Consider the following 12,857-nt stretch of genomic DNA (forward strand, 5'->3'; position numbering starts at 1 on the left):
GCACCTGATCCTTCTCTAACGATGATGGCAAGCATGCTATTGAACCCCAACAGCTACTTCTTCTTTTTGCGGACATAGGGTGAGATACTCCACCATCGGATCCATGAATGGCTTTAATTACCAAAGCCCATATGCTTTCAGGCTGCTTCCCGAAATGCCACCACCATTTTCCCAATAAAGCAAGATTTTGTGCCTTTAAGCTGCCAACACCGAGCCCACCTCTTTCTTTGGCTGCGAGGATTCTGTCCCAAGCGACCCATGCCATTTTCTTTGATTCCATGCACCCAACCTAAAAAAACCTCATCTTGATTCTTTCAAGGCTTTTAAGAACCATTGCAGGGGCCTTATACAGTGAGAAGTAAAATGAGCCAAGGCTACTTAGAACAGCTTTGCATAGGGTCAATCTACCCCCAAACGACAAGGTAGAGGCTTTCCACCTAGATAGGTTTGCCTGGAACTTTTCAATGATGGGTTTCCAATGAGTTACTCGGGCCATCGAAGCACCAACTGGAAGACCTAAATATGTAAAAGGAAGAGAGCCAATCGAGCAGTTGAAACTACGAGCCACCAATTCCAGCTCACAATTTTGGATACCGAACCCATATAGTTTACTCTTTGACATATTGATCCTGAGCCCCGATGATAGTTCAAAACATCTTAAAATTCTGATTAGGTTTTTCGAGTTTTCTAATGACCATGACCCCATAAATATCACATCATCGGCGTACTGAAGGTGGGAGATTATCGGGCCACGGTGGGGGAGCTGTATACCATTAAAAACTCCCTTTTCTTTCGGCGATTCTAATGCAACATGTAATCCTTCCCTTGCAATAATGAACAGAAATGGGGATAGTGGATCCCCCTGCCGGACACCCCGTTCCATACCGAATTCTTTTGTTGCAGACCCATTAATAATGACCGAAATCCTTGCTGAAGCTAAACATCCTCGGATCCATGCTCGCCATTTAGCCCCAAATTCCAGTTGGTGCATGATTGAGTCTAGGAACTCCCAATTAAGACTATCAAAAGCTTTTTCAAAGTCCACTTTAAATGTGAACGCTTTCTTTTTTTTTTTCTTCTTTAACCAGCTAATGACTTCGTTAAGGATGAGAGGCCCATCCAGAATATTCCTATTTTTAATGAAAGTTGTTTATGTTTTGCTGACCACAAGATGTACCACCCTTTTCAACCGTTCAGCAAGGACCTTTGAAATTGTTTTATATAAACATCCGATTAGGCTGATAGGTCGGAAATCGTTAATCGTGATCGGGTCTTGAACCTTTGGAACGAGAGTGATAAAGGATGAATTACATCCTTTTTCTATGTGCCTAGTAGCTTCAAAATGCTTCACTGCAAGGTAGAAATCTTCACCAATCACCTCCCAATGTTTTTTTTAGAAAAGAGAAGGAGAATCCATCGGGGCCCGGGAGCCCTGTCCGACCCACACACCCAAATGGTTGATTTAATTTCATCGAGGGAGAAAGGTTCTTCCAGGAACTCGATCGCATAGGGGGGTAATTTCAGGAAATTTGGGCTGAGGAATTTAGGGCGTGATTTGATAGGCTCTGCAAATCTATCGGCGAAGTGTTTAACTATCCTCTCCTAGACGTCTACAGGATCAGTTAGCCAGAGACCATTTTCCTTAATATCATTTATCCGCTGGGATCTTTGGTGCTTATTAATCAGACTGTGGAAAAAGGCATTGTTCTCATCACCTTCTAGAGCCCATTTAGTTCTAGACTTTTGCTTTAGGTCCTCAATGCGCCCGGATTCAATTTCAATGATCTTTTGGTAAGCGTTCTGTTGACTTTTAAGTAGTTCGTTATTGACCAGCCCCTTCTCAGCCAAGAGGTCAATGTCGTTTATTTTGCTTGTGAGCTCAACCATCTCCCTTTTAGCTTTCCCATTAACCTCCTTTCTCCATGCCTTAATATGCTCCTTTAGGTTTTTTAGCTTACTAGCAACCAGGGAGAGGGGGGAGAGAAACAATTGATGCCTTGAGCAATTATTTATTGACCAACCACACCTTAAAATTCCCACAAATTCTGGGTCTTTGAGCCAAGAATTATAGAACCTGAATGGTGATGGACCAAAATCAAACTGAGAGGCAGATAAGATTATTGCACAGTGGTCTGAATGCACCCTAGGCAGGGTTGTTACATTTAGATTTGGCCATGATTCAATGGAGTTGAGGGAAACTAGAAATCTATCAAGTTTGTTGTGTTTGTTACCAGATGAATTCATGTATGTGAATCTACCCCCCCCCCCCCCCATTTTAATTTCTAATAAACCTAGAGAATGTATGAATTCATTAAAATGATAGGCACTTCTTTGACAAAACGCAGATCCCAGTCTTTCCTCCAGAGACCGAACGACATTGAAGTCTCCAAAGATGAATTAGCAATATTCCGAATCTGAGTTTACGAGGTCGACCAAGTTATTCCACAAATACCTTTTCCTTAGAGGCTCATGAGGGGCATACACATTTACAAAACAACAAGATTTTCTCTATCCCAGCCACACACCTTTGATTGCAAGAAAACCTTCTCCTTTGATTGACTCAGAGGCTTGAAAGAGAGAGGGGTCCCAAAAAGAGGCAATTCCACCAGAGAGCCCCTCTGGGTCAACAACCTCACACTGGAAGTTGGATGAACCCCAAATTTGTCTATCTAATTTATTTTTTATCTCCCTGGATTTTGTTTCCTGTAGCCCGACAAAAAAAAGAATGATTTTGGCATTTTGCATACGACTATCCCTGAGCCAATTCCTTTTTACTTCACACCCAATTCCATGAACGTTATTGGAGAGGATATTCATTGATCGATAATAGTCACTCCACGGGATTTAATCATCTGCCTAATTTGATCAGAGTGATTCCTTACCTGAAAGCCAACCGATTCTCCAACATCGATTTTCTTGGCAACCTCTATGGATGTGGCGTGCGAATCAGCCGGTTGAGTCTGAGGCCGAGACATGCTTCCTTGCAGATTTTGAGAGTCACAGGAGGTATGGGCTGGGGAGGGGGACAGCCGTATGGGGGAAGGGACATTACGTGTTTGGATAGGACTCAGAGGGGAAGGAATGTTGTTGCGATCAGAGAATAAATCGATGGGGCCAGATGGATTTGAGTGTGATGGAGCTCTATTTAGGTCTAAGGGGAAATTGGGCTGTGGAATTTTAATAACGGGAGGAGAACTGGCCCGCTTCTAAGTTGGCCCAAAGAGGAAAAGGATCCAGATCCGGAAACAACGTGACCTACACCCGAAGGCAGTGGCGGTTCGGCTTCTCTACGATTCTCCACGGGTTTAGACAATCGAGGAGTTCCCTTGGCTACCGAGCTGGAGATGAAGGCGTGCGACTTTTCCGCTTCCCCAACCTGATTCCACGCTTGCTTTCCTCGCTTGCTGAGACTCCGCCGGAGATCTTTCCGATGCTTGCTAAGACTTCGCCGAAGATATTCTCGGAGACTGTAAACTAGCTTCAGAGTGGTCCGGAACGTCACTATTGAGACTGCCATTATCACCAGTGCTATCTTCATCCCACCATGACATCCTTTGGTAGAAATCGTTTGCAGCAAGCACCGGACTAAGTTTCAGAGATTCAAATATATCCTCATGACGTTTATCTGGTAAGATTTTCTGTCCACCAAGATTTTGATGGAAGAGCTGATGATTCCGGGGTGAGATGTGAGTATTCCAACCCTCCCAAAGGCCAAATTTGGAGAGTCTGTGTTGCATTCTTCTGGGATTACCACCGACCCCCACGATCTTGCGATAATGTTAAAAGCTTCCTCACACAATGCATGTTGAGGCACACCCTGGATGATTATGGATGCAATTCTTTCAGTAAAGTTACCTTCCACGTCCCAGTTATTGACCTCTTTAAACCACGGCTGCCAAATCTCCTTCCCATTGTTCATGAACGCGACCTTTTCCGATGTATTCTCGAATTCAAGAAGCATCTTTAGGCCTCCCAAATACTTTAGCTGTATTGAAGGGCATCGCTCAACCTCCTGGAAAGCTTTCACGTTCATTAGAGCTTAGAAGTTTTCTACTTCCCCCACCAAGGTATTCTGCATGGCTTCTCTTGACTCCGGGCTTGATATCATTTTTAATACTTTCCTTGCAGGGGTCGGCCCATCGTCTACTTTGCTTGACTTACCAGATTCAATGTTTGCGGTTTGCCTTGTCCCCTTAACAACATCGACAAACGACCTGCCTTGTAGTCGCGTGTTCATTGCTGGTTCTGGTTGTACTCTACTTGTGGTTCGAAAGTTTCTTGTGCGATTCTCGTTCTCCTTCCGTTGGTATCGTGCAACATTGGCTTCAATCTTATGTGCTCCTATGTAAATCTCATTGAGCCGTTTTCTTCCATTCTTTTCGATTTTATTCATTACTAGACTAGATTGGTAGTCCTTCTCGATGTTTCCTCCACCGCCTCATCGATGCTTCGGACCTATACACGCGTCTGCGTTTTATCGGTTGCAGCTAATAGGCGGTCTTCATCTGACATTAGAGATGGTCCACATTTTGTATTACAACTAAATTTCTCCCCACCGACACGTAATTTGGAAGTAGTCGGTTGGAATATCCGTTTTTCACTCCGGTCCTTTTCTACTTCTTCTTTCGTTCCTCTTTTTTCTTCAATCGTTTCAGATTTTTGGGATAATACTGTGATCACGTTCAAGCTTTCGATCTACGCCCCTTCACTTTACCATATTTGACCTCTGACCTGTATCACCGCCTATTGTTTCCAAACTCCACTCTTTGTGTTTGTATATCGTCACAAATCCTAAACCCAATCGATCATCACAATCTCATTACCTGTCACCACTACCGTCGATCTATTCGATTTCAGGTATCGACCATCCTCCCCTGTCTCCTCCAATTATATCACCACCGCTTATTACCCTACAACAAAAAACCCTTGAACTTCAAACTATCGTCTTCTCAAAAAGAAAACGGAAAGACGAACTAGATGTGGGATAAAGTGGAGGAAGAGCAACCGGGCCTACAACGACGACGACGTCGGCCATGTGGTTGATAAGGGACAAAATTTTTTAAAATCCTTTCAAAATCAGTTCGGGATAAGTGGTTGATAAGTCACCAACAGCTGAGACTTCCCGATTTTGGCTCTGCTGGCTGGGATAGAGTGGGTTTTGGATGGTATTGAGCCGATTTCCTGCATGTCGTCCATGTCTTGCACTCTCCTGTCTTCGGGTGTCTTTGCTTTTTCAATTCTTCTCATAATTAATTCAATAGAAGGAACGAAATTCATTTATTCCTTACCAGTTTCAAATTGAAGAGAGTCTGGAGAAGATGACCTACTCACTTACAACATCATCGCTTCCACTGTTCAACAATGTCGTCCTTATCAAGGTTGTTAGATACTTCTATATAGTTTTGTGGCCACGTTGACTTCGATTCTCGTCACTTCTCCCCAAACGCTTTGACTGATTTCAATTCAATGTTGATCGAGTGATTTTGATTTGTTTCTTTGCATGTTCAATTTTGTTATTTGTCTATCCTTATATCATGATTCTTACTTCAAATCAGTTATTGATAAGTTGTAACGAGCTAGGGCGAGTCAATTGACGAGAATAGATTGGGACAGTCATCACTACCATCAGACCATTCATTGATCACGCCATCTCCACTGCTATCTCCACCTAACCACGAAAATTGGAACTCAATTCGATTATTATGAAACTCCTAGAATGGATTTTGCTAATTAACACACATACATGCGTCTACATGTTGGTTATATGCCTAGGTGTTCAATTAGTTTATCTTATCATTTTCACGGTTAAGTTTTTCCATAAAAGATGATGATATGCTCTGTTAAAAATGTTATGGTAGAGAAACAACAATGTTGGATTGCAAGTTTTGATGATCAATTGATTTTATGCTTTTGTTTGTGTAAGGATTTGTTGAGTGGAAAAATGGCAGGGAGTTCAAGTGAGTAGTCTGGAGTAGGCAATGTCAAATGGTCAGCAGCTTTCCATTGGTGGAATGCAGATCTTCTGAATTTGCACATGGGTTCTAACTTTTACACATTTGTTGTTGTAGAGGTAGAAGATATATAGAATAGGATGCTAAATCAATTGTTATCCAAATACTAAATGCAGCTGAATTTATTCATCTACAAGGAGTTGTACACCGTTATTTAAAGTCAAAGGTATCCGTTGTATATACAATTACTTATTTTTAATTTAATCTCATTTGGAACAATTAAATGATGGTTTTTAGTTTCATTTTAACACGATGATGCTTGGGTAGAACTTTCTTTTTAGTACAAAAGATGAAGATTCTCCAATGAAGGTTATAGATTTCGGTTTATCCGATTTTGTTAGACCAAGTAAGTTACCTTTTTTTAAGACTATATTTATATATAACAAAAAAATAAAAATATTTTTCCACTTTCCATCTGGCATTCTCTTATTGGTCATTTTATATGAATCATATAGTGGTGTGAATACGAAAACAAATGCAGGTGCAGGAGGTTGCAAAGATTGTAGATATAGGAGTTATTCGAGCAAACCTACAAAGGATGCCACTGTGTATTCTGGTGGATGTGCAACTTTTGATCTTCGATTACATGTTTCCAAGGACATCCCCGGTGCTTTTGTTCACTCTCAGGTATACGTGTCATCATTTATGAAAAATTGAAGTATTGTGTTTATCAAACAAATAGATGTTTTTTTTTTTTTTTTTTCATATTATAGTTGTAGGGATATGTACAGATATATGTGTATTGGATTTTTTTTTTTTTTTTTTTTTTTTTTTTTTTTTTTCATATTATGGTTGTAGGGATATGTACAGATATATGTGTATTGGATTTTGTTTGTTCAACACTCTCTACTAGAAACCGTATTCATCTTACAATTGTAAAGGATGTGATTGTGTATTCTAGTGGATGTCTATGCATTTTTTTAGATCAAGTCTTATTCAATTTGACTGCTTGTTTCTGTATATGATCTTGTGTATGCAGACTGTATGTTGCTAGGTGTTTGCTGTAAGGCTGCACGATGTGGTGCAGTTTGGGACCGCACTTGGCCGCCACCTCAGCAGGGAACACCGCCCCTTGGATGCGGTTTCGTGCGGTTCAAACCGCAGTGCGACAAAAAATGGCCGCGGCTTGTGATTGGCTGCAGATAATTTGACTGTTTTTTGATTGGGTGGGGAGAAATTAAAGTTTTTATTTAATTTTTCTTTTTAAATGAAGTGTGGCACCACTCCTTGGGTGTGGCAGGGAACCGCACTTTTGTGGTAAAAATGACGTGGTGCTTATGTGGCAACGAAGGGAGTGTGGTTTCGGTGGCATGACACCCTCCAGCCTAAAGTATGTCTATTTGTGATCATCTATGTATGTGACTATGTTTGACCGATTTTATCTATATGATTGCCCGATTCAAATCCAACCCCCGCAAAGTAGGGACACTTCACTCGTTATAATTACAATTATAATGACAATAAAAATAGTTATTATTATATATTTATGATTTCTTTATATATTTTAAAAGGTATTTATATTAAAAAAAATATTTATACATTTTTATAGTATAAAAACCTTTTTCTACATTTAAATAATGCTTATATATATATATATATATATATATATATATATATATATATATATATATATATATATATATATATATATATATATATAGGGAAGAGTTATATGGAAAATGAATGATTAGGGCAACACATATTTGAACCAATGAAAACATGATAACACATCACTTCCACAATAACTTCCACAATACATTACTTGTGAAGAAAGAAATGGACACGTGTTATTTGATTATTGTTTCCGGTAGATGTTGCCCTAGTTATTTGTTTTCCATAGAACTCATTCACATATATATATATATATATATATATATATATATATATATATATATATATATATAAAGTCGTCTAAAAGGTTAATTTATATATACATTATGTATAAAAATGTTTTTTAATCTTAATGAATATGTTTTTATATTTAAATACGTATTAAAACGTTTGTTAAATGCATATAATAGTAATATTAATAATATTATTTATATAAAAAAAAAGAATAGTAACAATAATGAAAGAATTCTGAAACGTTATATTATATATCTACTTTTTGCAATATTGATTTAAAAGCTTATATAGCTCAGTGGAAAAGATGCTTTCTTGTTTACCTTGGTTCGAGTCTTTCTAAATATATTTCCCCTCCATACTCTATGGCAATTTTTTTCTCTTAAATAAAGAGGCTTGCTCTTATGTGGCTTGCCATGTTTTATGCACGTCAGCGAGATGAGCTAGTCGGTGCCATATAAGCTAGGGGTGGCAATCCTCGATTCAATTCGTTACCTGACACTGATCCAACACGAAAATAAACGAGTTTGGGTTGAGATTTTTGACCCGCCAACCTGTTTATTTCATGGGTTGGGTTGGGTTACCTGTTTGGGTTCGCGGGTCAACCCGACTTAGCATCCCCTAGCCTCTAAGAAGCCCCTAATAAAAAAGAAATTCAGTCTTCAGCCTCCAAAATCACGACTCCGTGTCTCCCTTCTCCATCGATTGAGGCATCGAGTCATCGACTATCGCAGTGTCGCACGTACACCACTCGTCTTTTCGTCCTCCGGTTGTCGCACACCACTCGTCGTCTTCACTCCTTTTTGTGACTTTATGTTGTATATTTAAGACTTTATGACTTCATTTTATTTGCATTTTTAAAATTTCATTTTAAAATGTGTTATTTCTTAAATGAGTGGGTTGGGTCCGACCCACTAACCTACGAACCTATATACTTATACGGGTTATATGGGTTGGGTTGGGTTGATGTTTTCAACTCGTCAACCGCCAACCCACCAACATATATATTATATGGGTTGGGTCAATGTATTTTGACCCGCCAACCCGTGATCCGTCAACCCGAACCCAACCCAATTCTCAGGCCTAAGCTTAGGGAGGGTGACCCGTTGTTACCTGGTAAACCGGTTAAATGGCAAAAATAACAATAAATGTGTAAATGTTTGGCATAAATTAACCAAAAATCATCATGTTTATAAAACCGACAATAAATACGAAACTTCAGGACTTTTATATTAAAAGGACTTTGTAACTATATTGACTTCATACCTTCTAAAAAATTTAGAGTAAATTACAAATTTGTTCCATGTGGAATACCCTTTACTATAGATTTTATGTATTGCTGTTTTGGTACCTGTGGTTTAATTTTCTGTTGAATTTGGCTTTTAAAACCATTTAAAATGGCAATTTTAAGGCTCCTCTGATATCTTTATGTTTTGTGTATTATTAATGGGCTCCACCGCCCTACTACCAATAGTCACACAATCAAATATATTGTTACCGGTGTAAATGGAAATGTTGGTGATCTTGTGTTAGACGATGAAATCGTGATGGAAGAGAAGGTGCCAAATAACCACGAGGATGAGGAAATGACAGAAAGTGTAGTTGATACTGGATTACTGGTTTAATATGACATTAATATAAATCATATAGCAATAAAAAAAAAAAAAAATTAAGCTCATAGGCAAAATAATCATTTTATATTAAAATATGAAACCAGAGGAATGAAAACAAGAAAATTTAAGAACACATGGACCAGATTTGTAAATTACTCAAAACGTTTATACATGGTGGCCTACAGAAGTAAATGTATAGTGAGTTGGAAAACTTGGCCTGAAATGAGTCAGTCAACTATAGCGTGGACTTGAGTTCTTGGAAACTACTCGTATGTAAAATCAGATGTTGAAGACATGTACGTGTTAATTTTCGTAGGCTCTTGTGTGTTCATTAATAGTGATCGATCGATGAGTACATCTTGGATCTGTAGCTTTTTGTTTGGCTTCTTTCTCATCTTGTCATTCATCGCTTCTCAACCTGATAACCTTCAGGGTACAACAAATCTTTCAACAACATGGACCAACAACGAACCATGTATCCCTTCCATCAATTACCCAGATGGCTCAAGGATCAGAGTCGTCCTTGAAGAAGGCATGTTTCTTTGTGGCTTCTTCTGTAATGGAACCTGCACATCTTACCTCTTTGCCATTCTTTTTACCATGGCACGTTTTGAGGCAAATGCAAATGATGGACTTCATGCTTCAGCTTTTCTAAAAGTCCAGAATAGAATATCAACTCCTTCATCTAATGCGTTCCATACTCTTGGTCTCATAGGTGGAAGTTTTGTGCTGTTTCTTATTTTGGTCGTTGGTTTTACTACGTTCATACTTCAAAAGAAAAAAAGGGGTCGTGAAATGGAAGAAGAGCATCTAGATCAAGTGACAGGAATGCCCACTCGGTTTTCCTATCAAGAATTGAAAACAGCCACAGATAATTTCAGTAAAAAGCTTGGTCAAGGAGGATTTGGATCAGTTTTCCAAGGGACTCTTGAAGATGGCTCGCAGATTGCTGTAAAATGTCTTCAAGGTCTTGGACACGTTAAGAAATCATTCTTGGCTGAGGTTGAGTCCATTGGCAGCATTCACCATGTGAATCTACTTCTCATATGCAGAGTGCAGGAAACAACTGTTGAACATGAGAAAAGATCGAAACTCTATCAGGGCCAAGGTGAGATGGAATTAGGTTCTTGTTCTTGTGGATCAGTTATATGGATCCATCTAATGCTTATCGTTTTTTTCTTCCTTCAAGAAAAAATGAAGTGCAAGTTATGAACGTATGTATTTTCTTCCCCAATGAATAAAATGGATTTTTCCATTTCTTTATGTTTTGTCCAATCACCAGGTTAGATTATATTAACCTTTTAATATTTCATTGTTGTTCGAGCTATTATTCATTGCTTGAATATTTTGCAATCATCAACAATATAAGGTACTGGATTTGATTTACGTCAATCAGCTTAGACAACCAGAAATCCATACTCTAGCTCCTCCTTCACAAAGTTATTTAATTTTCAAATAAAGTATTCCTTCATCCCAACATTCCTCTTTGGCTTGCAAATTATGGACATAATAAAACTACAACCACCACAACAAGTAGAAGCCCTAACCTTCCAATCATGGATCCTAGAACTGTTGTAAATTGATTTTTTTTTATCGGTAATGGATCAAACTTCCAATAGTGGAACCTGGAATTGTTTATCCTTGGTAATGGATGCGAAAATTTCAGAAGCAGACATAGGAAGTGCACTTACATTATAAAAGCAGAAGCATTCTGGTGAATTTGGATCAACATTCATCATTCCAATAGCTTTGAAGTTATGTAATATTTCCCACTTGAAGAATTGGAACCATGCTGAAACAGAGCTTTTTTGACATGCTTGTTTGCAAGTCTCCGTATGTGAGATTTCCCAGTAGTGTTCGAGGTCCATTAAAAAAGACTATTCTTGTTTTTTTAATACAAAAAATACCATTAAATTAAATAATTTGTATAAAATCACCAACGAAGTACACAAAAATTCACATAAAGTCTTGTGGTAACATGAGATTACCGGTTACCTTGAATGTCCTTTATCCAGTCACATTGTTGTTACTTTCAGAACTCTTGCCTTCTTTATCACGAACCAATCCTTTCTGACTACCATTTTCTTTAGCTTTTCTTCTTTGCTCACTTTCAGATCTCCATGTTCTAAGCTCCTGTAGTCCTGTTCTACAGCAAGTTTCCCTTCCTTAGCCTTCTTAGCTTTTTCCTTCACAATCGAGAGTTGTTGACTCTTTAAAACCAAATCTGAGTTCACTTGCTCAAGGTTATTCACAGTTTTCACTTCTGATTCTTTTGCTAAATCAATCTGAGACATAGCTTTTGACACCCTTGAACTAGCTACAATCTCAGCTTCTTGAGCTTTTCGAGTCAACTCATAGTAATCCTCTAAAGAAATTGTAATTCCAGATTCTCCTTCACTCTTATTGCTTCGAGCTGATTCGGTAATGAAGTGCAGTAATTGCTCCAACGGCTAATCTTTCTGTTTTTGATGCCCTAGCTGCTTCAATCTCCCTTTGAGCACCAATCGGTCTGATTCTCATTGTATTTGCTCCAGCTTTCGCTTGATCTGCCATTTCTTTTGCTTTTTGTAGTTCTTCACGTGCTGACTTGAAAAGCGATTTAGCATGATCTGCCTCCTAGAGAAGCACCCGGATCACCTTGAACAGCCTGCATAACCCTATGATTAAGGTTCCTATTCTCTTCCCATCAGTATGGCGGAAAATTCGTAAAGAAATAAGAGATTGATACATTGTCGACATTCCAGGGATCCTTTCGATTCCTGTTGTTACCGATTTTCCACACCCAGATTTTCTTTCCCATACTTAGGGTACTTACGGGTATATTTGGATTAGATTTTTAGCTTATTGTTTATAGCTTATTTGTGGTGGGAATAAGCAATAAGCATGAGGATGAATGTTTATGAAAATTAGCTTATTTAACCTAATAAGTTGGATTTTATCAAAACATTTAAATTAGCTTATTATGGGAATAAACAATAAGCACCTATTTTTTCCTATCCAAACACCCCTTAATACACTGATCAGTGCAGAAAACCGCTCAGAAATTGAATGAAAATCAATGCAAGAAGAAATTGAATTTGAGAGAGCAGGGACAATTCAATCTAGTCATCAAAAAAAAAAATTGTAGCAACGAGGAACTGTTGCAGACGATCAAAGGAAGAGGCGAGAAGAAACGATCAGAAATCACAGTAGGAGAGGTTGAAAACGTTTGATCCCGCCGAGGTTTTACCGAAATCGCCAGAAGAGGGTTTTACCTAACATCCCCGTACATCTTTTATTATATTCCTTGAAAATAAAAATATAACCGGCTAATCTATGGTTGCCTACAATACGGATAACATGGTATTTTTAGCATTAAAAAAATAAAAAAAAAGGTCTATTTTTTTATATA

General features: G+C 38.5%; 1 protein-coding gene and 1 long non-coding RNA gene across 4 annotated transcripts; one reads left to right on the plus strand and one right to left on the minus strand.

Annotated features, from left to right (window-relative positions):
- Positions 1-1,602: 1,602 nt before the first annotated feature.
- LOC145009509 (uncharacterized) lies at positions 1,603-2,244 on the minus strand. The gene has a single exon (XM_078968194.1). It carries the CDS (start codon positions 2,242-2,244, stop codon positions 1,603-1,605), a length of 642 nt encoding a protein of 213 aa, XP_078824320.1.
- A 2,345-nt stretch (positions 2,245-4,589) lies between these two features.
- LOC145008393 (uncharacterized) lies at positions 4,590-7,420 on the plus strand. Of its 3 annotated transcripts, none has more exons than XR_013663394.1 (4): positions 4,590-6,177; positions 6,279-6,357; positions 6,493-6,638; positions 6,991-7,420. It is a non-coding gene; the product is annotated as an uncharacterized LOC145008393 (long non-coding RNA). The 3 variants fall into 3 exon arrangements; XR_013663395.1 differs by having other exon boundaries at positions 4,590-5,378; positions 5,924-6,177; positions 6,493-7,420; XR_013663393.1 differs by having other exon boundaries at positions 6,493-7,420.
- The last annotated feature ends 5,437 nt before the right edge of the window (positions 7,421-12,857 follow it).

This window comes from Lactuca saligna, chromosome 8 (genome assembly GCF_052625555.1).
Source record: "Lactuca saligna cultivar CGN05327 chromosome 8, ASM5262555v1, whole genome shotgun sequence".
NCBI classification, from domain to species: domain Eukaryota; kingdom Viridiplantae; phylum Streptophyta; class Magnoliopsida; order Asterales; family Asteraceae; genus Lactuca; species Lactuca saligna.